The sequence below is a fragment of the Condylostylus longicornis genome, unplaced genomic scaffold (genome assembly GCF_029603195.1).
Source record: "Condylostylus longicornis isolate FDR11 unplaced genomic scaffold, ASM2960319v2 ptg000038l, whole genome shotgun sequence".
NCBI classification, from domain to species: Eukaryota; Metazoa; Arthropoda; class Insecta; order Diptera; family Dolichopodidae; genus Condylostylus; species Condylostylus longicornis.
This window is the reverse complement of record NW_026578007.1, coordinates 8,113,767-8,139,787: the sequence shown is the minus strand read 5'-3', so window position 1 is coordinate 8,139,787 and position 26,021 is coordinate 8,113,767. Positions and strand designations below refer to the sequence as shown.

At 23.9% G+C, this 26,021-nt stretch overlaps 1 protein-coding gene across 4 annotated transcripts in view; it reads left to right on the top strand.

Annotated features, from left to right (window-relative positions):
• The window catches only part of LOC129609297 (protein TANC2), a 43,708-nt gene that overhangs the window by 15,895 nt on the left and 1,792 nt on the right, over window positions 1-26,021 (top strand). For 3 of the 4 annotated variants that reach the window (XM_055521236.1, XM_055521238.1, XM_055521235.1), the window contains exons 3-8: window positions 16,335-16,520; window positions 16,598-16,734; window positions 16,804-17,047; window positions 17,217-17,516; window positions 23,808-24,155; window positions 24,242-25,987. In XM_055521236.1, coding sequence (XP_055377211.1) covers window positions 16,335-16,520; window positions 16,598-16,734; window positions 16,804-17,047; window positions 17,217-17,516; window positions 23,808-24,155; window positions 24,242-25,987 — 2,961 coding nt within the window. The remainder of the gene's footprint in view (window positions 1-16,334; window positions 16,521-16,597; window positions 16,735-16,803; window positions 17,048-17,216; window positions 17,517-23,807; window positions 24,156-24,241; window positions 25,988-26,021) is intronic. The other variant, XM_055521239.1, reaches the window with a different exon arrangement.

The window sequence follows — 26,021 nt, the reverse complement described above, 5'->3', positions numbered from 1 at the left end:
ATTATTTTTCTTAACTCACACAATTAACCCTTAAAATCGAGCATTATGTTAAACCCACTTTTTATTAATTTTTGCTTTATTTCAAAGACTGCATAAATCGTTCATCCTAAATATATGCAATCCTAGAAATAGTTTCGTATATGAATGAAAATAATTTTTATAGAGTGATAGGTATACATAGACTGTATTTAAAAGTAGAATTTTCAATTGTTGAAGGGAAAAGTGCTACAATACAAATCATTGGTTTGACCCAACTTTATTATTTTTTTGAATCCAAAATCAAAGCGTTTTGCCAAAATTCTCAATTTAAATACCTTTAAAGGGCATTAATACGTTATTAATATTAATTCCATAAAAAAAAATAATGTTTTTGTATGACAAATTTTTACTGAAATTATTGAATTCTTTGAACCGCATATATATCGGAGCCGCAGAAAATTATTGAAAGAGATACATAAGGTTCATTAACCACTGATTAAGCCTAATAGTTATAAACTACAGGGATTATTAAATAACGATTGATCTTATACATATAAAAATTTATCAGAAAAAGTGAGTCACATTAAAGTACAATAGGGCAAGTTTGAGATATTTGAAATATTTAAAATTAAACATATTCTGAAGTTTCTGATTTTTCGTGCCATCAATTATCAAAAATGTATCAAAAACACAATCAACAATAAATTAACAATAATGTCATACACTCTTCTTCCACAATTCAAATTTTTTTTTTCAATTAAATTCCTAATGTTATACAAATTTATTCGAACATTTATTATTATAATTGCGTACAACAGTGAATAATATGATATTGTTTAATTTAAGTATTGAATGTAACATTGTATAAAATAAACAGTAGCAATATTAATGTAAATTAAATAACATTGACATTTCAAAAATTTTTAATTAATTATGGTTTGCCCATATTTTGTATTTTAATTCTACAATATAATAAATTGATATCTACTCAAATTACTGGTTTACATTTTTAAATTAAATGTATATCAGTGTGTATGTGTGTCTAAAGATTATTTTAAAGAAAATATTAATAGCAAGAAATTTTCAATTAAATTTTTAATGTATTCATACATTGTGTTTAATTATTTATATAATAAAAAACAAAACCACAAAATTATATCAATGAAAATTATTAAATTACAAATTAAATGGTTAAATTTTTACTTGTAAATAATTTATTATTTGTGTTATTTAAATTAAATTTCGTAAATTTAATTGATTGTATATAACGAAAAAAAATTATTTCAAGTAATTTTTTTTTGAACTAAATTTGAATATATACAGTAATCTCTAGTTAACTAGACCTTTGTTTGACCTACAAGATCAGTATGAAACAAACTGTTGCAACCTTTGTTTCATACAAACTGATGCAATGTTTGTTTCATACTGATCTTGTCCATGTGATACACAATACAGATTTTTTCATTACAGCAGTTATTGTTATTATTATATAACATAATAATGGTAATAGAATTTAGTAATCAAACAAAATGGGTTGTAAAAGCGCAAAGTTCAGAATAATAAATTGAATTTTAAAAGCTAAATATCTTCAAAAATTTGGGAAACTAAAAATTAAGGTTAAGGTTTAAGAATTTTAAATTTTATTTAAAATTCGAAATTTATATAGAACAAAGAGTATGGGAATAAGAGAAAATTTTCAAAAATTATCTATGTCAACAAATTTTGTTGAACACATTTTGGGAGGAATTGAATTTGGAACTAGTATAATCGAAAACGACATATAAACAATTTTATATCGTTTATGGTATAATGGTCAAATTTTACTGAAAGACTGAAACATTTTCAAGACAATTTTAGTTTTTTACTAAGGTTTAATTTTCTATAAAATTTCAGTTTTTTTTTCCTCTTAACGGGTGTAGAAATTTTGTAAATGGAATTATTAATGTGCTGAAAATAAGTCGCATTCAATATATTTTTGGGTTTTTTCATGTAGCGAAGATGAATACTCGTAAACGCGTCATGAGTTAATTCTATGAAATTTTTTTACTAGCTGCATTTGATCTAATCTTTTTGTCTATCAAATTATCTATGAGTTTTTAACAGCTTATCCAAAATCCCGGTGAATATCATACAATCCAATCCCGAATATCACAAAATTAATACGACGTTTTACTGTATTTTATATGCTATGTAAAAAAAAATAAGAAAAGTAAAAAAAAAAATAATTTTAAAATTGGAACCAATTTAATTGATTGTTTAAAATATCAAATTAAATATTGTACCTACCCTACTTATGTATATGTACATGCTTATTTCAAATTTACATTAAAACTCGAATACTATAGTAGTTATACGTTTAGGATATAGAGATCTTGTTACAATGTAAATCTTTAATTCTTATTTTTTTTTCGCAATATTTATTTAAGTGATTTAAATATCTTGGCATATTTAACTTGCTTACACATATATATTTGATTATTTTATTTGCTGATTATATTATGTTACATTAGAAATCAAATTGAAATAATTTATGGTTATATTAATCGTTGATTATTTAAAATTCTGAAATTATAATAAATACTTAAGGCTTACATTTGGAAAAATATAATATCCTTAATTCTTTCAGTTCTTCTAATAACAACAATAACAATTTCTATAAACAATCTAAATTGTTATTGCATTATTATTGGATGCCAAATGACTGTCGATGCAGAACTGTTTAAATTTTTTACATTATGTAAAATTATTTTGAAATAAATGTTTAATGTCGATTGTCTGTTAATAGCAAAATATTAATGGAAGTAATTAATTTTGATTGCCAAACATTAATTTTAATGCTAAAAGTATTTCGAAATTTCCAATTTAATGTGTCATTGGGTAAAATAGGTTTTTTTTTAGAATTTAGCTTTAAGTTTGAAGTCCTGATATTTTTGCGTCTTAAATTTAATGTCTCTGTGGTATTTGAGTATTCCGAGTTAAAATTGATTGTGTAAAATGTGTAATTTACACTTACTCTTATTTTTTAAGAAAATGTGTAATTTATAAAATACTTTTACTTTATAAAATACTATTATTTTACAACTTTTTTAGAAAAATTTTTCATAAAAAAGATATGATACTCGTATGTGACAACTAAATGAGTCATTAGACAAATTTGGAATAATTCCAAATAAAACTTGCTACATATACAAGGATTAGGTTAAACTTTAATTATAAAATTTTTTATTTTTTAAAATTTTAATGACAAATATTGTTTTTGCTTTTATAAGTACTTCTAAACCAGCCCACGTATTTTGTATTGGAATAATGAATATTGTTAGTGCAAAAATAATATGAAAACAAAATATACAAAATTTTACTAACTATGTATAAATATTTCAACACTGTTGTATCAAAAATAAATAAAAAATTATGATTGCATTTTAATTTCATATTAAATTGGAAATTTTGTAATGTTATCCTCGATGAAAAAACCTCAAGAAATTTCTCTTAAAGCACATGAATAAATAGATTGGTTACCAATTGCTCCAAAATAAAATATAAAATGAATTCAAGAAAATTTCAAGTTTTAATCTCCCGATATGTACATATATATAAATATATGTATAGCAAATATTAATGTGAGAGCGTATAATGAAACAGTCTACTGTTATGAATGGGTATTTTTTTTATAATTCAGTTCTTTCTAGTATTTAATTTTGCAATTTGATAATTAAGTGCTGCATGAACCGTCAAAAAAGTATTTTTTGGAAACGTAACAATATTTTGACAATAGTTTATTAAACTACAGATTAAAAGTCGCAGATTTAATATTGTCAGAAGAATCACAAAGTAGAGTAGCTCTTCTTCACTACATTCAAGTTGCAATTTTGAGGTATTTGCTACTTAAGTTAAAAAGGTAAACGCAAACTGCAAACCTTTCAAAAATAATCTCTTCTGCTATAATATGTACAAAAGATGGTCTGTTTATTTTTCTGTCTGTTTAATAATACAGATTTGGAATAGATGTGAAAAAGTGTTACCAGAGTGAATTTTTAAATTTCCATCGAATACAAATGAAACGGGAAAATTACTAAGTGTCCTCTACAAATAAAAAAAAAAAAATTATAAAAATGTGCTGGTTTGTATGCTTAGATGAAACAACAAAAATAAAAAGGGAAAATAAAAAAAAAAAATAATTCTTGCTATTTTTTTCTACTGACACTAATACTGGCCCGCCTTTATTGATTTTCATTGCGGTGTGTAACCGCAGTGAATTTATTATTTTTTTTATTTTTTCTTTTTGTTTCCTAAAATATCAAAGAATTAAAATAACGTGGTAAGTTATAAAAATGTTAAAACAAAACATAAAAATTTATAAAAGAGAGTATAATGATAGTATCGCAATGATAGTTGTCTTCACAAATAACGTGTTTTCAGATATACGAAAATGCACTAATGTAAATTTTCTTAATACCATTCTTTTGGTTATTATACGTACATACATAATATATTTTGATAATTTTTTTTTTTGTTTTTGAAAATGATCTCAATTATTAATAAGTTGGTAGTCAGATAGGATCAAATTTTTCTTCAATTGTGGTTAATTTTTTTACAGTATAAGTATAGATGCTTATACTGTAATAATAACCTTGAAATTTTTAAATAATATTGTACGAACAGTAGTAGTTATATTTATTAACTTTCTTTTGATTTAAAATTCCATGTTATTTGATAATTTGAAGTATTAAATTGCAAATTATATATAAGCATGTGTAGATTTGTATTTACTTACATACCATATATTAATGAATAAATTACAAAATGTACAATATTGTTAAATTAGAGTACATTCCTTCAATAAGATTTTTTAAAAATTCCAAATGAATTGAATCAAAATCAGACGGGGATTCAAATTAGGTTTTAACGAATTTAATAAATGCTGGTGGCAGATCTGATTATAGTTGTATGTTCTTAATTCAAGTTACACAATAATGAAATGCAAAATAAATAAAGTAAATTTTATCAAAGAAAATTGTAATTTTGGAATTTTACATTTAAAATTCTGTTCGTTAGTGTAATATTCACTGCTACCTAATAAATATTGTGTATATTTTGATTAAAGTGTTTATATACATACATTTTTAATTGAATTTAAACCTTAGTACTTACTTCAAGAATTGTAAAATTCTTATATTAGAAGGAAATTGACTAATCTTTTCTTAAAAGGATTTTTGGAGTATACTCGTATATGAAAACGTTTGAAATTTGTGAAAGTTTTATGATATTTACTTCTAATTTCCGGGATACTCTCGGAAACCGAACAAAATATTGAATCAATAAATAGTTTATTTTATAAAATACATTAAATATTTTTCTCTATACACGTTAATTTATAATTAATGGTTAATTCATTAACAAAATTTTACAATAATTAGCAAGTCAAATATTAAGTACATTTATATGTATGTATATTTAGTTTTGTCGAGAAAAACGTGTTTTTATATTCTAGTTTCAATAACTTTACAGTCTTTATATTTGAGCTTTATTTTATATATTCGGAAAAAAGGGTTTTATAGAGAAGAAACAATATTTAAATGAGGTGCCAAAATTAAATTTCTAGCTTTTAGTTTTAGCGAATAATTGTAGACAATTTTTGACCAATGTTATAGAGAACCTTATTTTAATATTAATGTTTAGGCTTTATTAAAAATGCAGTTTTTTTTCTTAAATATAAATCGAAGCCATTATTATCTTATTTTAATAGATGAAGGTATTTATACAGTCACATTTATTAATCAGTGAACAATATAGTCGTAACTTTATATTTTTACAGAGTAACTCAATACTATTTAATGTTTTAATTTATTTAAATTATTTAAGAGTGATCTTATTGAAATTTAATTATTCCTCGATTTAATAAAATAAAACAGAATTATTATTCAAATACAGAATCATTATTTTTTTTTATATTTTTATTATTTGAAATCACGGAAAACCACCTCATTTATTAAGACTTCTTAGTATTTCATAAATTAATTTTTTTGCTTTATATTGTACACATAAATGAAGTGAACTTAACATTGATTACCTTAATTCAATTACTATTTAATTGTAATTTAATACTTTTTATTTTTTTTTTAATAAACAACTTATTTATCAAACAATAATAATTTAATTGGTATATAAAAATAACTAGTTTTATACTTAAACAGTAGCACAATTGAAAAAATAATGTACTTAAAATATATTGAAATACATGTGTGTGCATATAACCTTATAAAATATATTGTATTTGAAATTACTGAAACCTATGGTTGCCACTATTGTTATGATATTTCGGAAAATTTATTTTTTTTTATAATAACACTGAGTATCCAAAAAAATTTTATTCCGATAATGATCTAATTGAAAATCACGAAGATTCTGTCTAATATTTTTTTGATAAATTTTCAATGATATTTTTTTTATAAAATTTTCAATTTTAGGTAAAAATAATTAAGAGGGAACTGGAAAAATTAGGAGTTGAAGTTTTTAACTATAGTCATTTAATATGAAAATTTTTAATTATAAATAATGCTATATAATTTATTTAATTCATGTATGTATGTAACGATGGTAAATAGATGAAATCGTGATTATTGGAGGTCATCATTAATTTGTTATAGAATTAAAGTGGAATTAGGTTATGTTATTGGAAATTTGCAAAAAAACATACAAGTATTTCTTTTCTTTTGTTGGCTCTAATATTAAGTACATTGTAAAATCAGAATATAAATATGAAATATTAAAATAATTTACGATTATGAAATTTTTATTTTATAGAATTCAATTGAAATTTGACAAGAAATGTTTTTTTGAATTGTAATTAGTATACAATTAAGTATACAAGTATATAAAAATGTGAATAAAATTTTAAGAGTTATTGGCGAAAAATTTCGAATTCTTTCTTTTTGTCTGCTTATGAAGGTTTTTAGATTTCGAATAACTCATATTTTTAGGACGCAGATAGGCATTGAAGGTATTGGAAATTTTTAATAAATTTATAACTAATTTCAATTAAATTTCAACTTATAAATTTATACTAAAATTGCCATGTTACGATTATTCTATAAAACATTTATATTCTAAAATTGTTTTATATAGAAATACGTCATTGTTTTTAAAAAATATTTTCCTAAAAAAATGACTAGAATGTTTTTACTTTATAGAATTATTAAAATATTCAAGTTCATGTCTATTGAAACTTGTCTTTTGAACTAAATATTTGAATTAATAAATTATTTGTGGAGATTTCCCAAAGCCCTTAATGTATTAAACATTATTTGGGCATTTCTAATTAATAATTACAATTCTTGATAGCTTAATTTCCCAACTTTTCGTTAATAATAAGCATTAATTATAAACGATAAATTATTGTTTGTTATGCCAAACCGTGATGGCGTAGGCCTTATAATTTTGCTAAATTAAAAAAATGCCTTTTTTAAAACTTTCAAATAGCCGTACTGAAAAATTACAATTTTGCCGACATCACAGTTCTTGAATTGGATCACATTTTCTTAAATGTAATTTTTTGAAAATTTTCATGGGGTATTGAAGAATTTATGATAAAGATTTACGACTCCAATTCCAGTTTGTCTTAAATTGTAAATTGATTCCGGTTCTAGTTTCGGCTTGCTGATTATGCTATCTTTGTTTAATCAAATTCAAATTTAAATACATACTTATGTCCTCCGACTCAACAAACCTGTTGTTAACTTGAAACCTTCTTTTTAATATAAAACAAATGGTCACTTTGTATTTGTAATATTAAATAAATTTTGCAAATAGAAAAATCTTAGAAAATTGCGATCTCTATATTAATGATTCTCTTATACCAATTCTATAATAATATCTATTCAAAAAAAAAAAAATTAAAATTATAATTAACACAGTTGCCGGTAGTAACAAATTACATATTGATTGAAAACTGTTTTTTTTTTCTTTTTTTTTTGTAAGAAAAATCAATTTTTTATTAATTTATGCAGTAACTGATTGCATGTGTAATTGAATACTTTGATGATTCCTAAAGGCTTTAACATGTAAATATGTTATTCTTATATGTTATTAATTAAATTTTCTGTCGCTTATAGCTATCACATACCTTAAAGGCTTATCTTTGCGTAAGATATCAAAAATAATTTGTTTAATATTTTCCAACATAATCTACATATGTATATTTACAATGTATATGTGTATGTGTTAATAGTAATTATTATTAAAGTATTTATATGCACTGCGAGGAAATCTATATCATAAAAAAACAAATAATTAATAAGAACGTAAAACATAATTTTCAAACAGGATGAATAGTTGGACTGACAACAAATAATTGTTAGGTTTCAATTTCAAAAAAATAATAATTTAAAATAATTCCAAAATTAACTGACCAGATTTTTTTTGTTTAATTTTTTCTATAAATATTCACATATATACATATACACATACATTATATATGTATGCGTTTTTTAATAATAATAACTTCCTTTGAGCTGTCAAATTTATCTTTTATTTTATATGTAATAAAAAAAAAAAATAGATAAAATAGAAAAATAAAAAATAGAGAAAAAATTAAGAGGTTTTCTGGGAGTGTTATGGAGCAGAAAGAGAGAGAGAAAGGCGAAGAAAAAATAGAGTCCTCGTAGGTTGATTTAAAGATGCAGAATAGTTCAAATTCATTTTTATGAATGAAAAAATCAAAATAGAATCAAAAAATGGATGCAAAAAAGAAAAAAAATTATAAAAGAAATCTTAAGCACCATCAGAATTCAATGATTTTGAAAACATTTTTATAGTATTTTTTTTTTTTTTTTCGAAAGTGATAAACTTACGTACATGCATGCTTAATTTTATATACAGGCGCAATATCACTAACTATATACATACATATATACAAAAAATATAAAGTACTTACAACTTAACTCTAACGACATGCAACATCTATTTATGGAGACTGGAGAGTATAAGGAGTACATTTACATGTATGTAGGTAAAATAGAAGTTGAGGTTATGATGTTAAATGGCAAAAATGTTATACATTGCATTTTATATGCATATATAAGACGTTAAATAATTCGTATTTCTTTTTGTTTGTTTTTTTTTTTTTGTTTTTTGTTGGTGTGCTTTTAAACCACATAACTTTTTGTATACGATAACAGGCGTAAAATATAAGCAAAAGTGGGTATACAAAAAAAAATTGGATTTTTTTTTACTCATGGTTTTTTTTTTTTGTTCTCAAATTTGTGGAGTAGGCTCGTATCTAGCAAGCATTTTGTTTTATACTTATAGATACGTCAGACAAACGTGATGTTTAATTTTCGCATTTTATTTTTTTTTTATTATTTTCTGATTATATGAAATGGATGTGTGTATCTGCATATATAAAGTGCATTTCATTGAGATTTTATAATTTTTTTGTATAAATTTTTACTATAAGTATATGTAGGTATTATGTACATAACGTAATCGAAAGCGGGAAATTATATTGACCTAACAGGTTTATCTTTCAACTTTATAATGGGAGTTTGTGTTAATTTTTTGTTTTTATTTTTTTTTTTTAAATAATATTAGTTTCAATTGAGTTTGAAGTAAAATAATATTTTTTTTTTTTTTTTGATTGAAAATTGGTAATAAAAAATTTTAAAGGTTCTTTTTAAGATTACCATGGGGCGATCTTAAAATTTTCTTGCTCATATACTAACTGTTCATTATTGTTAATTTTAATTTTGTATAATTCTCAGTGAATGGTATAATTTAAAATGCTTACGATTCATATTCGAATTTTCTATTCTGAGTACGAACCTGTTGCGAGTATCGAAGGGTATTATTTATTTTCCATCCTGTTTGAATGGTATTTTCGGCAAAATAATAATGATCTGTGCCGAATTTTTATTAAGTGCAGCAACTCAGATGAGTTAACAAATTTTTCTTATGACAGAATGAGCAAATGACAGAATGTTATGAATGTTTAAATTATATATATATACGAGTGGTGGAAGAAGATTTTTTTACTAATGAAGAGGTAGAGTCTGGTGTTGATGTCTATTTTGCAGAGTTTCCCAGTCCTTACTATAAAAATGGTATCGAAGCAATTCAACACCGCTGGGAAAAGTGTATCGATCTAAAAGGGGACTATGTTGAGAAATAAAAATAAATTTTGTCAAAATTTTTGTGTTTTCTTGGTTAGGCTACTTAATTCTGGGACAGCCTTCCTATATATATCCTTTTTTTTGATATGAGAATTTTTGATATTGGCTATAAAGAAGTGCAAAATGAAATTGATCATTTCTCGATGAAAATATTAACGAAAATATTTTGTACAACTAAATACAGAACAGAGAAGAGCTACAATTTTCGTAAAAGGTATATTTACGATATTGTGTGTACTTTATACGATATAGTTATTTTACGAATTAAAAAATAATTTTAGAATATCACAGAAAATATTCAAGAAATCAGCTTGTTCTTAAATAAAATAAATTGTATTCACGGCAAATTATTACATATATTTCTTAATTTCATTTATTTGACATGAATAAAGTTTTTCGACATAAATTTTGGCAATATGTTTGCTCTTGTAATATCCAAAAATAAATTCTAGATTTAGATTATAACTATATTGAGTCTGTTTAAAACTATGATTTCAAAAATAAAATCAGCGTATAATATTTTCGATTTGTAACAGAAAATCGACTTAATTTCGTACAATAATTGTTTCCGTAATGAAAGTCCCGGCCCGTAAGAGATCCTTTATCAAATATTTGAGGTTATTCATTTAAAAATGTTAATATTTGAAAATTATACATAAGTTTCGCAGTTAAAATGAAATTTATTTTTTATGATCGACCAATAAACTTATGGAATTATGAAAAAATACAAATTACTATTTTGTATTTAAAATATGTAAAAGTTTCTTGTATTGCAAATAGCTAGTAAATTTTTTTTTTCAGAATTGAATAATGAATGGGCAGTTTTGTTACTCTTTAATATTTTTTTTTCTTGACATGTTAAAATTTTAAATTATATATTATTAAATATTAAAAATATATGTGTGTGTATGTGCAACAAAGTTACATAATATTTAAATTTTCATTTTTTTCTATAATAAATATTTTACACTTTTAGTGAATGAAATTAGTTTTTATTTGTATACTTAATTCAATTTCATTTCCGCTGGTGATTGTGGGGAATATACAAAATATTTTTATAAAGTCTTTAAATTTGTAAAGTGTATGCTGAATAAATTTTCTTTTAAAGATTTAAATTGTAAATTTAGAAGATGATGATTAAATATTTTTGAGAATTTTTAATATTTCGCGGTAAAAAATTGTGCTACTAAAAATTTATTGTAAAATAATTTCACAATTTTCTGAAAACCAAATAAAATTTCAATATGATTTTCTTCATTTAATTGAAATTGTTCTGCTATTATACTGCTATGAAAGTAAAGGTATCATGAAAATAATTTGACACTAAACGATATATATACACGTAAATGAGTGTTATAAATGTGAAAATCAGGAATTAGAATAATAAATTTTAATTTAAAAATAAAGGTCTACTACACGCAATATTAATTTCAAATATAATATAAAGAGCTACATATAAGCTCTGATACAATTTATTTAGGGCACAAAGTGGGTTACAGCACGATTTTGCTGAGCTTCCAAGAAATGTTAATGAAAAAAATCGATAATAAATATTTTTTTAAGGTTGAAATTTTATATCAGGTCTGTAATACTGTAAATTCTCTAATTGAAAGTTTTGCCAGAATTGTAAAGAAAATAAAATTGTGTTACAACCATATTAAATTTTGAAAGTCACTATTTGAGAAATTAATTTCTGAATTAAATTTTTGAATTGTGAACGTGTTTAATATTAGAATTATTTTATTTTTTAAATTTAAAATTAAATATAATTTTAAATCTTAAATTTTCGAATTTTTTAATTTTCGTCATTAATGACAATATTTCTAATTTTTATTTGTAATTCTCATAGACTCACACAATACATGAAATTAAAGTATACGTAGGTTATTTGCAATTTTTTCTTAATTTATGCCAATCTTTCTTTGCAGGTGTAAATTAGAATTTGAAGATGACACATAAAATTAAAAAAAAAATATGTATAGTAGATAGAAGAGGAAGTTTAGAAAATATTTACAAATTCATATATATACTAAATTTTTATATGTACATATAAGATATTGGTAAATATATAATATTTATATGAATATTATTATAGCGTATAGGATGACAATAACGAAGAGGTGTGAAAATTGTTAAAAGAAAATTTAACATTTAGATGTTATTTAACTTTTTATCATATAACAAAACTATAAAAAATCAAAAATATCTCTTCTTTTTTTAGCAGTTTTCCAATATAAAATTTGAAAAAAATGTTTTATTATTTTCACTTTGTATGCCCATCTGTATTCCTGTTTACAAAAGTTTTGTTTCAATACAAATAGATCTTTTTTTCCTCTAGAAGCTATAGCCCCTCAAAACCTTGAAAATGTCAACTGGTTTTTTCTTCTACCGCGAAAAAGCATATTTGAACATTAAAATAACAAAATGGCTGCTCAAATTAACCATTGTCTAAAACCCGTTTTTTGTTTTACATTAAGCTGTAAAAATTTGAAATTTTTAGATGCTAACAAATAATAATTCATTTTGTTAGAAGAAAATTTATTTTTCACGTTATTGCTTCTCGAAATTAGAAAATTTGAATTTTTGATGCCTTGTGCTTCTAAAACTATCAGCTTATCCGGATTTCTATAAAAGCATAAAAACTACCGGGAAATGTTATGGTACCAAAAAATATAATTATGTATTTATCTTAACTCACTCACTAAACCATCGAATTATGTTAACGCTTCTTTATATTTTTTTTCTTCCTTTAATCCTAAATGTATGCAACGATTTATGAAATATTTTGATATTTTAATCAAAGTAATTTAAATAGATAGAATGGATTGATAGATGAATTATTGCATTTGTTTAAGGGAAAAGTGCTACTTCACAAAACCATTGGTTTGATCCAAATTTTTATTTATTTTTATATTTTAAAAAGTTTATTCAGTTATTTTACGAGAGATAAAATGTCACGATTTATCATATTTATGATTTTTAACTATCTCTTTAACCTTTTGAAAATTACAATGCAAACAAAAATATTGATAATATAAGTTTTTTTTTTGTCATTTTGTAATTTTAAACACGATGCAATATCAAGTAAGAGTATACGTTCGTATACGCACTATAAATTTCTACGAGGGTCACTATTTATATTTCGGGTCTAGCAATAAAAAACAAGCATTTATCATTGGAAATGGTTTTATTGTTTTTCAAAATATTCCCCATGAAGATCAATACACTTTTGCATGCGCTGAAACCAATTTTCGTAGCACTTTTTCCACTCCGATTGAGACACCTCCAAAACATGGTTTTTGAACGCATCGACTGCTTCTTCAGGTGTTGAAAATCGTTGTCCACGCATTTTTTTTTTGATGTGAGGGAATAAGAAGAAGTCATTGGGTGCTAAATCAGGACTGTACGGCGGATGACCCATCAATTCGACATTTTGAGCGCTCAAATAGTCCATTGTTTCAGCTGATTTGTGAGAGCTTGCATTGTCATGATGAAGAATGATTCGCCGGCGCTTGTTTGTTTTCCTTATTTCTTCGAAAACTTTCGGCAAACAGATGGTGGTGTACCATTCAGAATTGACCGTCCTACGTTCCACTAAAGGTACTGTGGCCACATGACCGGTTATACCAAAAAAAAAGTCGATCATTTGCTTCGATGTGCTTCTTCCACGAACAACTTTTGTTGGATTTGGCTCGTCTTGGAACACCCATACGGTCGAATGCTGTTTCTTTTCGGGCTCATATGCATAGATCCATGATTCATCACCTGTGACTATCTTATAAACGTCTTTTGACGCACCGAGATTGAATTTTTTCAACATTTCTTAGCTCCAATCGACACGAGCCTTCTTTTGTGCAATCGTCAAATTTTTTGGGATCCATCGACAACACACCTTTTTCACGGCAAGATGTTCATGCAATATCTTATGTACGCTGGTGGAACTAATGCCCAAGGATGCCTCAATCTCACAGTATGTCACATGCCGGTCCATCATTATCATTTCGCGCACAGCATCGATGGTTTCCGGCAAAACGACCGAAATTGGCCGACCTTCACGAAATTCATCCTGGAGCGAACGGCGTCCGAAACCAAACTCTTGGTACCAGCGATTTACAGTGGTTTTTGATGGTGCTTCATCACCAAAAGTCCAAACAAGTTGATCGAGACACTCTTGTCTCGATAATCCGCGCCGAAAATCGTAAAAAATCATCGCACGAAAATTTTCACGGGACAATTCCATTTTTTGACCGAGATGAATTTTTCAAGTCACTGTAAACAAAACAATTCGCGCTCGAATGACAAAACGTTCTGAGTGAAGTTGTCCTAAAAAATGTCAAACTTTCCAATGGAAGTGTCAGATTGCACCTGGCAGCACTAGTATTGCCAGGACCCGAAATATAAATAGTGACCCTCGTATATGTCTATATAGATAGAAAAAAAGTCTTCATTGATTTTATGGATATAGGTTGTATATTGTTTCATTCATTCGCAAATACATGAGCGTAACGTACACGAATAGAAAAATTTATTGAGAATTAAAGGAATTCAAGGTGTTACTTTGTATTATAAACTTAAATCCTTACTCCATGTCTAGATGGAATTATTTTTAATGAAAATTTTGTAATTATAGGTATAATTAGAATGTTTATAGACATGGCGTCTTTAAACATAATACATTATTGAATCGTATTATATATGAAATTTGTAATATAATGTCAGAGGAAAGTTCAAAAACCCAAAAATTCTTATATAGGTGTGTAGTGTTATTAGTAAATTTAAATTTAACATGAATAATTTTATACTTATTTGTTATGGAAAGAGCTGTATGGCTTTGATAAAATGCAAATCTTTTTATGTAGAATTTTATAGTAGCATAAATAAACTATTATGTAGATTGAATTTATATTTAATTTTGTATTGAAATTTAAAGATTGTGCACACGAAACGATAAGATTTTCTTATTTAAGGTTTAAAACGGAGGACCTTATTACGAATCCAATGAGCAGAATAATATTTTACGTATGCCTTATATAAATTTCATATTTTTCTTCAATATAAAATAATTCGTATTTTAAAATTTTTTATAATAAACTGAAAAAAAATGAGATCTTATTTGATTTTTACAAAATTTTTTAACAAAATGAGCCAATCAATCCGTTGTGGAAGTTTAGTGTTAAAAAAAAAATTTAATTTGTTAGGAATTGATCATAAATCTTCATATATAATAAACGAATAAAAATTTTACAAGAAAAATTTCTCAAAAACCTCACGCTTACTTCGAAATTTCGCTATTTTGATATTTTCTTATGAGAGTACTCTTTAAAAATTCACTATTTCTCTTCTATAAATTGATTTTATTTTCTCATTTTATTATTAACATCTATCATAGTTTGCGAAACTCAGTGATATTCCCGAAGGAGAATTCGCCTGAACGCATTCTATTACCCTGCTTCGGAAGTACTATTGAATTTCGGACGACCTGTATAAATGTTTTTATATAGGTATTTGCATTTTTTAATTTGATGCAAATTTTGTTTCAGGATTTTTACGTTCTTTATTTCTATTTATAAATAATTTCAAATTTCTTAAGAAAATCAATTCACTTTTATTTTATAAATATCGAAAAAATTATTGCAAAAAATTAATGTTAATTTTTTTTAGTATTCATGTAGGAAAACACGTTTAAGTAGTTCGTTTGCGCTTGACATTAATTCTTTTTGTTACATTATTTAATAATTTATATTCTGGGTTACACTTATATTATATAACTTAAACATAATGCAAAAAACCTATAGAAATAGTATTGTATTTCATATTTCTATTTATGGAATCGATATTGTCTCATGAGAATTAGAATAATTTTTCTATATTTTATTTAACAAGAATCAGTAGTATTTTATATTTAATTGTCAAATACAGGAATAATTTTCTTTCCATATTATAAACTAATAATGAATTTCATTTTTGTTTAAAAATAGTGAAAACAATGTAGTATTATTGGTAGTGCGATATTTAATGAGATTTAAAAAAAATTTTTATAAAATAGTTCTCAGCTATCAGGTTCTTTACACAAAAACATTTGTCTTATAAATAAAAATCTTGTAAAATTATTTTAATTACATATTTAAACATGTTGAATGTGTTTCATGGTAACTAAATTAATTATATTTTCTTTTTTTCAATTTGTAGATTTACAAAATATAAAACGTTTTGAAAATGGTGAATTTTCAGAAGCTAAATGTCCATCATGTCGAATGTTTTTTGATAAAGGTAAAAAACGTAAATTAATTGATGCATGCGGTCATGAACGATGCTATTCATGTATATTTCGTGATGATAATTGCCCAATATGTGCTTATAATTTACAATTATTAGGTTCGTATTTATAATAACTAAATAATTAAAATTAATTTACAAAAAATATTAATAAATAAATAATTTTTACAAAATAGATAAAAATAAATCAACAAATGATTATGATACTGGTATCGGTGGTTCAACATCAACTATTGTTAGCCCAATTGGTTCACCGCAACCTCAATTCAAATTACGTAGTAGATTACAAGGTGTTATAGCGAAATCATTTCAGGTATAAAAATCTTATTAAATTAAATCTTTAACAATTTTTTTATAATTAAATATTAAAAATTGTATTTAGAATAAAGAATCAAATAATAGCGATCAATTGAATTCGAATACAAATAGTAGTGCCAATAGTAATAGTAATATAAAAAGTTCATCTGGGAATTCAAATTCAACAACACCACAAAGTAGAAGAAAATTTTTTAATTCAAAAGCAATTAAAAATACATTTGGTAGTCATAGTAGTGGAATTGGTGGTCATAGACGTGCAGCATCAAGTGGTAATAGTAATGATATTACTAAAAATCTTGGAACATCAGGTAATTTTAAAATTTTGTTATGCTATATATTATATATAAATTTCTGTTTTTGGTTTAATAATAAGAAAATCATTTGGGAGTTATGGTTTACAATTTTTATTTTATTTTTTAATTATTAATTTAAAAATATATTAATACCATAATAATGCAAATTTACTTGAAACATCAGGTGATGCAAATTTACTTGAAACATCAACATGTTCTGATTCAGTTGTTACAAGAAGACGAAAACAATTAATTAGTAATTTAAATAATGGAACAAATAATGGTGGTGGTAGCAATAGTAATAGTATCACAAATAGTGGTAGTAGTGGTACCAATAATAGTTTCGGTATTAGTATTGATAATAATCGAAATCGTTTAAGTCTTGTTGGTACATCAATATCACCTGGAAATTTATTAGGAAAAATTAAATCACTTTGGAATGCTCAATCTTGTTCTTTAAATGCTGGATTAAATCAATTAGCAGGCAATAATTAATTATTAATTAAATATGCATGTTTTTTATCACTTTTATAAGGCAATAACACGAATGACAATAATTATTAGTAATTGATTGATATTAATTTAAATTTTTAATTAATTAAAAATTTATTAACAACATTTTTTTATAGAAGACTACAAATTATTAAACTAGAATTGTATTAAAAGTAAAATTAATTACTTGTTTATTGCAATTTTGTAAAATTCTTGTATATTTTTATAATGAACTAGTTTATTAATTTATAATAGATTTTTATGATGATAATTTGAATATATGAGCTTTGTTTTAAGATAAATATAAAATATACATATTTGATGTTAGTTTAACAAAATAATATAGAGTTAAGCTCTGACATAATTAATTGAAATAAAATAGAAATGCAATTATTAGACTTACCATTACTTATCATCAGCCACATTGGCTTTATAGTTAGGCATTTCAATTTTAGATTTGAAAAATTGTTTTATTATTTTGTGCACTTTAATATTATTATATAATTTTAAGCAAGTCCGATTTGATATGAGAAAAATATCGAAAGATAAATTCAAAAAGTGAAAAAGTAATTATTGTTGAAAATTTTTAAATATCACTTATCATCATGAGACTTTTAAATCTTCTTAGTTAAAAAAGTGGTTTCATTTCAATGGCGGTTTCATTTCCATTATAAAGTAGATTTTATTGAAAAATAATTAATAATGTTAAAAACTCTTAATATGTTGTTGATTTTTCAGAAAATACAGAAATTTTTTTTATTAGCTTAATTTTTAATAATTAACTTAATTGATTTAAAAGTACACAAACAAATTATTTTTACTAGTTAAAAATCTATTAAAACTAAGTAGATACGTTAATGATTCTGGAGAAGTTCAAACTAGGCTCCTTAAATTAATATTCTTTATAAAATGTATTTTATGCCATAAGAATGGTCTAAAACTTTTTGTGAACGCAATTAAATAAAAGGATTCGTGTATAATACTCGTACGTATAGTAGCGCTTATTGAAACTGCCAAACATAAAAATATTTTTGAAATCAATTGATCACTAAGTTTAATTATGAATTTTTCTTTATATTTTATTAAAATTTAAAATCCATTTTTTATGATTTTTGTTTAAACTAGTTTTTAATTATTTTTTTCCTTTTATTATTTTAATAATATTTTATAATTACTCAACAATTCACTTAATTATAACTGACAGATTATTGATAAAATTTGAATTAATAATGCATACACATATTTGAACAAAAAAAAAAATTATAAAGTATCTTTTATTAGATTTTATTTAAAAAAATATTAATAGAAATGCGTAATAGTAGTAAATTGTAATTAAGAGAAGAAAAAACAGAAATGAGTAAGTACAGGGTGTGCGCTATACTCTAACACTATCATTGTTATAAACCTAATGTTAATTTTTATAATAATGCCATGGCAAATAATATTGTGTAAAAAATTAATTTTTCTAATATTAGAACTATTTTGCAAATACAATTAAACGAAAAAAGAAATTTCATTGAATTTGTAGTTAATAAAGGTAGCTTTTATTTGATTTTCTGAAATAAATTGTTCTTAATCTAATTAATTAAGTTTTTATTCTAAATTTACAATTTGTTTTCTTACTCATTAAAGTAAGAAAATTAATCATTAAGTTAATCATTAGGTAATTTACGTTTGAAACACCCTGTGTGTATGTCTATGCATATTTTATGCATTATAAAATTTATTATAATAAAAAAATCATGAATTTTATTAAAATATTAAATTTAATTAAAATATTTTCGCACCTGTATTTTATAACTACTGCATTACTAACTAGATAAACAAAGAAGTTTATATAATATAAAATGTATTTGAATAGAATTATAGTGTAGTTTAAATAGAAAAGAAAAATCAAAACATAATCTTTGCTGTTCAATAAATTGTTTCTTGTCTAAATTTTAATAAGCCGCTTTGAAAGTTTTAATCGGGAATTTCATTAAAAAAAAAAAACACTCAACTTGTCTCCTTACACAAGTGCGCTTTTCAAAAATTAGATAAACTTTCTGTATTCAAATAATTCTCAATTTTACAGTAAGATTTAATCGATTTTCAAATTTTATATAAAAAATAAATTTTCATTTTAATTTATAATCGTTCTTATACACCCTTCCCATAATTTCGAATAAATTTGTGTACTAAAATTCACAGAATTCATAAAATAATGAAATTTTGTAGCTTGAAGACACTATTACATAACGAAGTCATCAAGGTTGCCTTCAAATGAATTTATAATTAATTAGTGTGCAGGTTATACTTTACAAAAATTTTTTTCCATAGCTATAATATTATAAGCGTATTCAAATGCGGCATATTGTAATTGATATACGAAATTCAAATACTTTATCTTTATCCTTACTTAATATTTTAATATTACGAAATAAATCTTTTAAATTTTATGATTTTATATTTAAAGAAAAGCCTTTATTATTTTGCATACAATATATTATGGCCATATTTTAAGTACTTATTTATAATAATTATTTCGGTTCAAGTAGCCGTGTTGATTGTGTTTATTATTTTTTCCCAATTTATTTTTTTTTTAATTTTTCACAAGACAACACGAATTTCAATATAATATTGTGGCTTGACATTTTTGAGGTGTGGTGATTATTATAACGAATATTACATAATTGATTTAATAACAGAATTACAAAGCAGATTAATATTTATACTTATGTGTGTGTATGCATTTGTAGGTAAAAATTAAATGCAATAAAAAAAACTAAAAATTAAAAAATTATTTTTTTTAACATACCTAGGGTTACCTAGTTAGAATTTGTATTATAAGTACTAGTAATATATAATTACATAATTTGTCGATAACCATTAATCTAAATTCCAATAAATTTTATAAAAGAACCTTTAGTACAGTGAAAAATTAATTAAATTTTTTTCTTAACTATGCAAGTAGTTTTATGAACTAGGCAAAATGTTTTCTTTTTTAATATAATTTCAAAATTAAATAATTTTGTTAAAATTTGAAATTAAATCTAAATAGTATTGCACACAGTTTTTGAATTTAATTTTCATCTTATTAATGCGGTAAATCATTTTATTACTGAAAATTCATGAAATAATATAAATGTAAAATTAAAATTTGTTCTCATCTTTCCATCTGTTTATTTGAAATTTTGCAAAATTCAAATCTTTACTTGTATGTATATTTTTCTTTAGTGTAGCTCTTTCTTACAGATAACGAAAAAATAATGGAGCTTCCACAACTCGAATCTCAACAACTCGAAAATCTCCTCATTTCGCAGCCATATGAGTTCCCTTAAATATTGAAATAGCATTTTTTTTTCTCTTCAACTCGAAATTTCAATAACTCCAACTCTTTTAAGGGGTGCGACTTCGAGTTATAAAGGTTCCCCCGTACTTGCAAAAATTATCACTTTGCTTGTAAAATTTTCATGCTAGGAAAGTTATTAATAAGAAAGTTGTAGAGGATGATGTTGCGCATTGAACAAAAAAATAGGGGTCTTTTTTGAGGTAATTAGATAATTTTTCCCAAAAAATGTTCAATGAATCAGTTCCTGACAGTAAGGTGATTAGCACTTGAACCGGACCACTTTGTGTAATTGTATAATAATATTAATATTCATTTTTCATATTAAACAATTTTTTATTATGTTTATTTGTATTTACTAAAAATTTCACAAAAAATTATTTAAATTATTTTCGCAGGAAACATAAGTATAATAATTCCGTTATTTCTATAAATAATAATATTAGTACCTTAATTGTTTCGACAAAATACATAATATTTAAAATACAATTCGAGTAAACCGAAAGAATATGAAATTTGTATAAAATAATCGCTTGAACTTGAAATAGAAATAAAATAAAAATTAATATTTAGTATTGCTAGGAAATTCAAAATTTATATAAAAAATTTGCGTCTCATTACAACTTTCTTTACGAATGTATTTGTGTATGTATATCCCGATTGAATTAGTTTGTAATGTAAATACAAATTTTACCAAATAATTTTCCCCCGGAATATTTCCTTCATTCCGGAACCACAAGATTAAATCTACATTGAAAATTTTCTAAATAGTTAATTTTGGAACTCTATCAAATTGGTCAATTGTGTTTCATTGTATTTTATTATGATTAGGGTGGGATAAAATTAAACTAATAAATTTGAGAAGGAAATAATATTTTTGATTAATTGTTTCTTTCTTTCATCGAAATTTACGTTTAACTTTTCTGTTCTGATTTTTGTCTTAAAAAACAAGATTGGCATTGTTGAATTTTTGTTCTACCAAACAATACAAAATTTTATACATAAAACTTGTTACATATATACATACTTATAAGTATTCACTTACCTTTTTATAATTTAAAAAATCAATTTTAATTAATTTCTTCACAATTTCTATTAAAAAAAATTTTCAGAACACATTGCACTTTTATAAAATTTATATTAATACTTTTTATTTTTAATTTAAAATAAATAAATTTTCAGTTAACAAAATTTAGCGAAATAGGTTCAATTACATTCAAAAGTTATTCAAGGTAATTGAAATAATGAAGAGTGACAAGCGCATTACACTAAAACCAAAAATAAAAACAAAAAAGAAAAAAAAAACAAATTGAAAATATTCATACAAAATAATAAAAAAAAAAATTTCTCAGCAATTTAATAATTTTAATTTATTTTGTTTAGTCTTTAATAAAATGTGAAAATTTACATTTTGTCAGTTCTTTGAACTCATGCACTGCAATTACAGGTAACATAAAATATAATTTTTTGTTATTGCTTATGATGCAAAAAATAAAAAGTCTTTGCAATAAATTTTTGTACAAAAATAAGTATGTAGTCATAGAGATAAGTTTTATATTGAAACTGTGTCGTACTAACTTACTATTATTCGATATTCTTAATAATACCAAATTGTACTGCTTAGCGCATTTAATTCATAATATGGAATATTCAAATCTGCTCCAGAGATGTAGTATCCCAAATTGCGAGATTTAAGGTATTAAAATTTTTGAATTACAGTAGAATCTCTATATAAATATAGTGACAAAAACAAATTGTTACTTTCAGTGTTAAACAAATTTTTCGCTAAGTACAGATTTTTGTTGTACTTATGGACAATTTTTTATAAGAATAATATTATAGAGAATGCATTTCATACATTAAATTTTGATTTATGGCCTAGGCTTATGACATTCTCTAATGAATTTAATAGAAATATTTTAAGTTATACATAAAGTAAAGCAATCATATATTATAAAAATTAAAATTATTCTTGGGAAAATAGAAAATTATCTTGTTATGAGAAAAAATTTGATCATGAACAAAATCATGTTTTTTTTTATAATGGTTGCAAAATATATACAGGATTTAAATTTTATTCTTAATTTTAATTATTAATAGATATAAAATTTTACAATTTCGTTCTGCCATTTAATAAATTATATACGGTCTTTTAGAATATAGGTTTAATCTAAATATTCATGGGTTTTGTATAGTTGTTGGAAGCAATTAAAATCCATAAGAAATTGAAATCGTTTTTTAAAAATTTAAATATTATTAATTTATCTTAAGATTAATGTACCGTAACTAATAATTAAAGTTTAAAATTTAATTTTTAAGTTTGTTTGCTTTTTTTCAATTAATTTTATTGTGTTAAAACGCTGTAAAACTTAACTATATGCTTACTTATTATTAAAAATAACATGCTTATTATTATTAGAAATATATATGTAGGTATGTGTATAAGCGATATCATAGACAAATCATTAACATACTTATTTAAACATTCTATTGTGCTGAAGAAATTCACATACTGCCTGTCTAGAGCAAAACTATCTTAAGTCACAATTTGCATAATTGAAAAACTGAAGATAGAAATGTAATTTTTATTCAAATTCCCATAACACAGCTTAAAAGGATAAAAGATGGCAATCCAATTTCCATATATAAATAAAATATAATATGTGGACATAAGATTATTATGCGCGAATGATTTTTAAGCCGAATTCTTGTATGAATGAGATTCAAGTATAGGAGTATAAATATGCTTTTGCGTTCGGTGCGAATGATATAGGATATTGTTAAATAAATTTTTTTTGGAGAAAAATTGATTTAGGCTAATTCTGCTCTAAGGAGGCGATATGTATAACTGCATGATTATAATAAATTACTAACACTTAAATAATTTCTTTATTAATTTTTCTTAACAAATTGTTTAATATAAAATATTTCTAAAATCACTTATAATTCATGCAGGGAATAAAACATATCAAGATGAATTGCAAGGTAAATTAACATTTTTATCAGACAAATTGATTGATCAACAACAACAGCAGAAGCAGCAGCAGCAATTACAACAGCAAAATGAACAAGAAAATCAAAAGAATTTAGATGAAAATATGATTAAGTTGAAAATAACAACTTGTAGTAATTCTGATCAATCAATTGGTGGTTTAACACAAATAAAATTTAATGAAAATGAAAAATTAAATACAAATACAATGACGACAGATATTAATGATATGCAAGGAATTAATTCAATTGGATTTTTATCACAAGAAAATTTTAATCAAAATGATATTAAAAGAAGTTCAACAACAAAAGGTTAAAAATTTTAAATTATTAAAAAAAAAAAACAAAATTAATAAAAATAATTTTATTTCTTTTTATATAAAAAACAAAAAATGCAGGAACTTTTCATGATATATCATCAAAAAGTCGAAAATCAATAATAAGACGTTGGTTAAAACCATCATCAGTATCTTCACAATCAATTAAAGATATTGATAATCATCGTAATAAAACCATTCCATATAAAATGATGAAATTAAATTTAAAACCATTATTCTTTGAGGTACCATTACAAGAAACTGATCCAATATTTATTGGACGACAATGGATGTTACGTGAATTATCAAATATATTAATATCAACTGATACACCTGGTATATTAATTAATGGTAATTCTGGTACTGGTAAAACAGCATTTATATTACAATTAGTTGAATATTCATGTTTTGGACGTAAAAAAACTATTAATTTACCAGAGAATGATGGTATTTATTGTCAAATAAATATTAATAATGATCGTATTAAAACATTAGCATCATATGTTGTTGCATATCATTTTTGTCAAGTTGATAATAATGTAACATGTTTAGTTCCTGATTTTATACATTCATTAGCTGCACAATTATGTCAAGCACCACAATTAATTGCATTCCGTGATTATTTAGAAAATGAACAACATTTACAAAATATATTAGGTATTAAAGAATGTTTTGCTGATCCGGAACGTGTTATTAGAATGGCAATATTAGAACCATTAATACAATTAAAAAATTCTGGTAAAATAACAACAAAACATTGTATTATATTAATTGATGGATTATGTGAAGCTGAATATCATAGACCAGATCATGGTCATACGATATCATCATTTTTATCAAAAATAACATCATATTTTCCACAATGGTTAAAAGTTGTATGTACTGTTAGAACAAATATGAAAGAACATATTAAAAGTTTACCATTTACACAAATAAATTTAGATAATTTAAATTCAAATGATTGTATACAAAAAGATATATTAGAATATTTATCATTTCGTATAAGTCATAGTGTTGATATACAAAAAAATATTGGTACAACCAAAGAGAATTCAGTTGGTCAAATGAAATTTTGTAATCATTTTATGTCATTATCAAAAGGTTCATTTTTATTTTGTAAATTAGTTATGGATTTAATTGAAAAAGGACATTTAGTTATTAAATCAGCTAGTTATAAAATATTACCGATATCATTGGCACAAATATTTTTATTACATTTTAATTTACGTTTTCCGACAACTACAAGTTTTGAAAAAGCATTACCAATTTTAAATGTTTGTTTGTCATCATTATATCCGTTAACTTTAAAAGAAATTTATTTTTCTATATTGGCTTTAAATACAGAAATTAATTTAGATTGGGATGAATTTCTTGAGAGATTCAAATTATTAAATGGTTTTTTAGTACATCGGTTAGATAATACGTATATGTTCTTTCATCCGGCATTAAGAGAATGGCTTTTGAGGCGGGATGAAGCAGAATCAACAAAGTTTTTATGCGATTTTCGTATTGGACATGCTGCATTAGCATTTCGTTTATCAAGAATGCAAGCTCCTTTAGATCCAGACAAAACTTTAGAATTATGTCATCATATTTTAAAAGCACATCTCTTTCGTAACGGACAAACAACGTTATCAGCTCGAGATATACAATCATATTGGGTTACAACATCAGCTGATTCGACCTCAGAAGCTCTCTGTACATTAAGAAACATCTATAGCCCCAATGTTAAAGTTTCGAGATTACTATTATTAGCAGGAGCGTCAGCTGATTATGTAACAGATTTCCTAGGAAACGCAACAATTTTATGTATAGCTGCCCATGAAGGTATGGAAATAAAATATTTTATCAAAAATTTGTA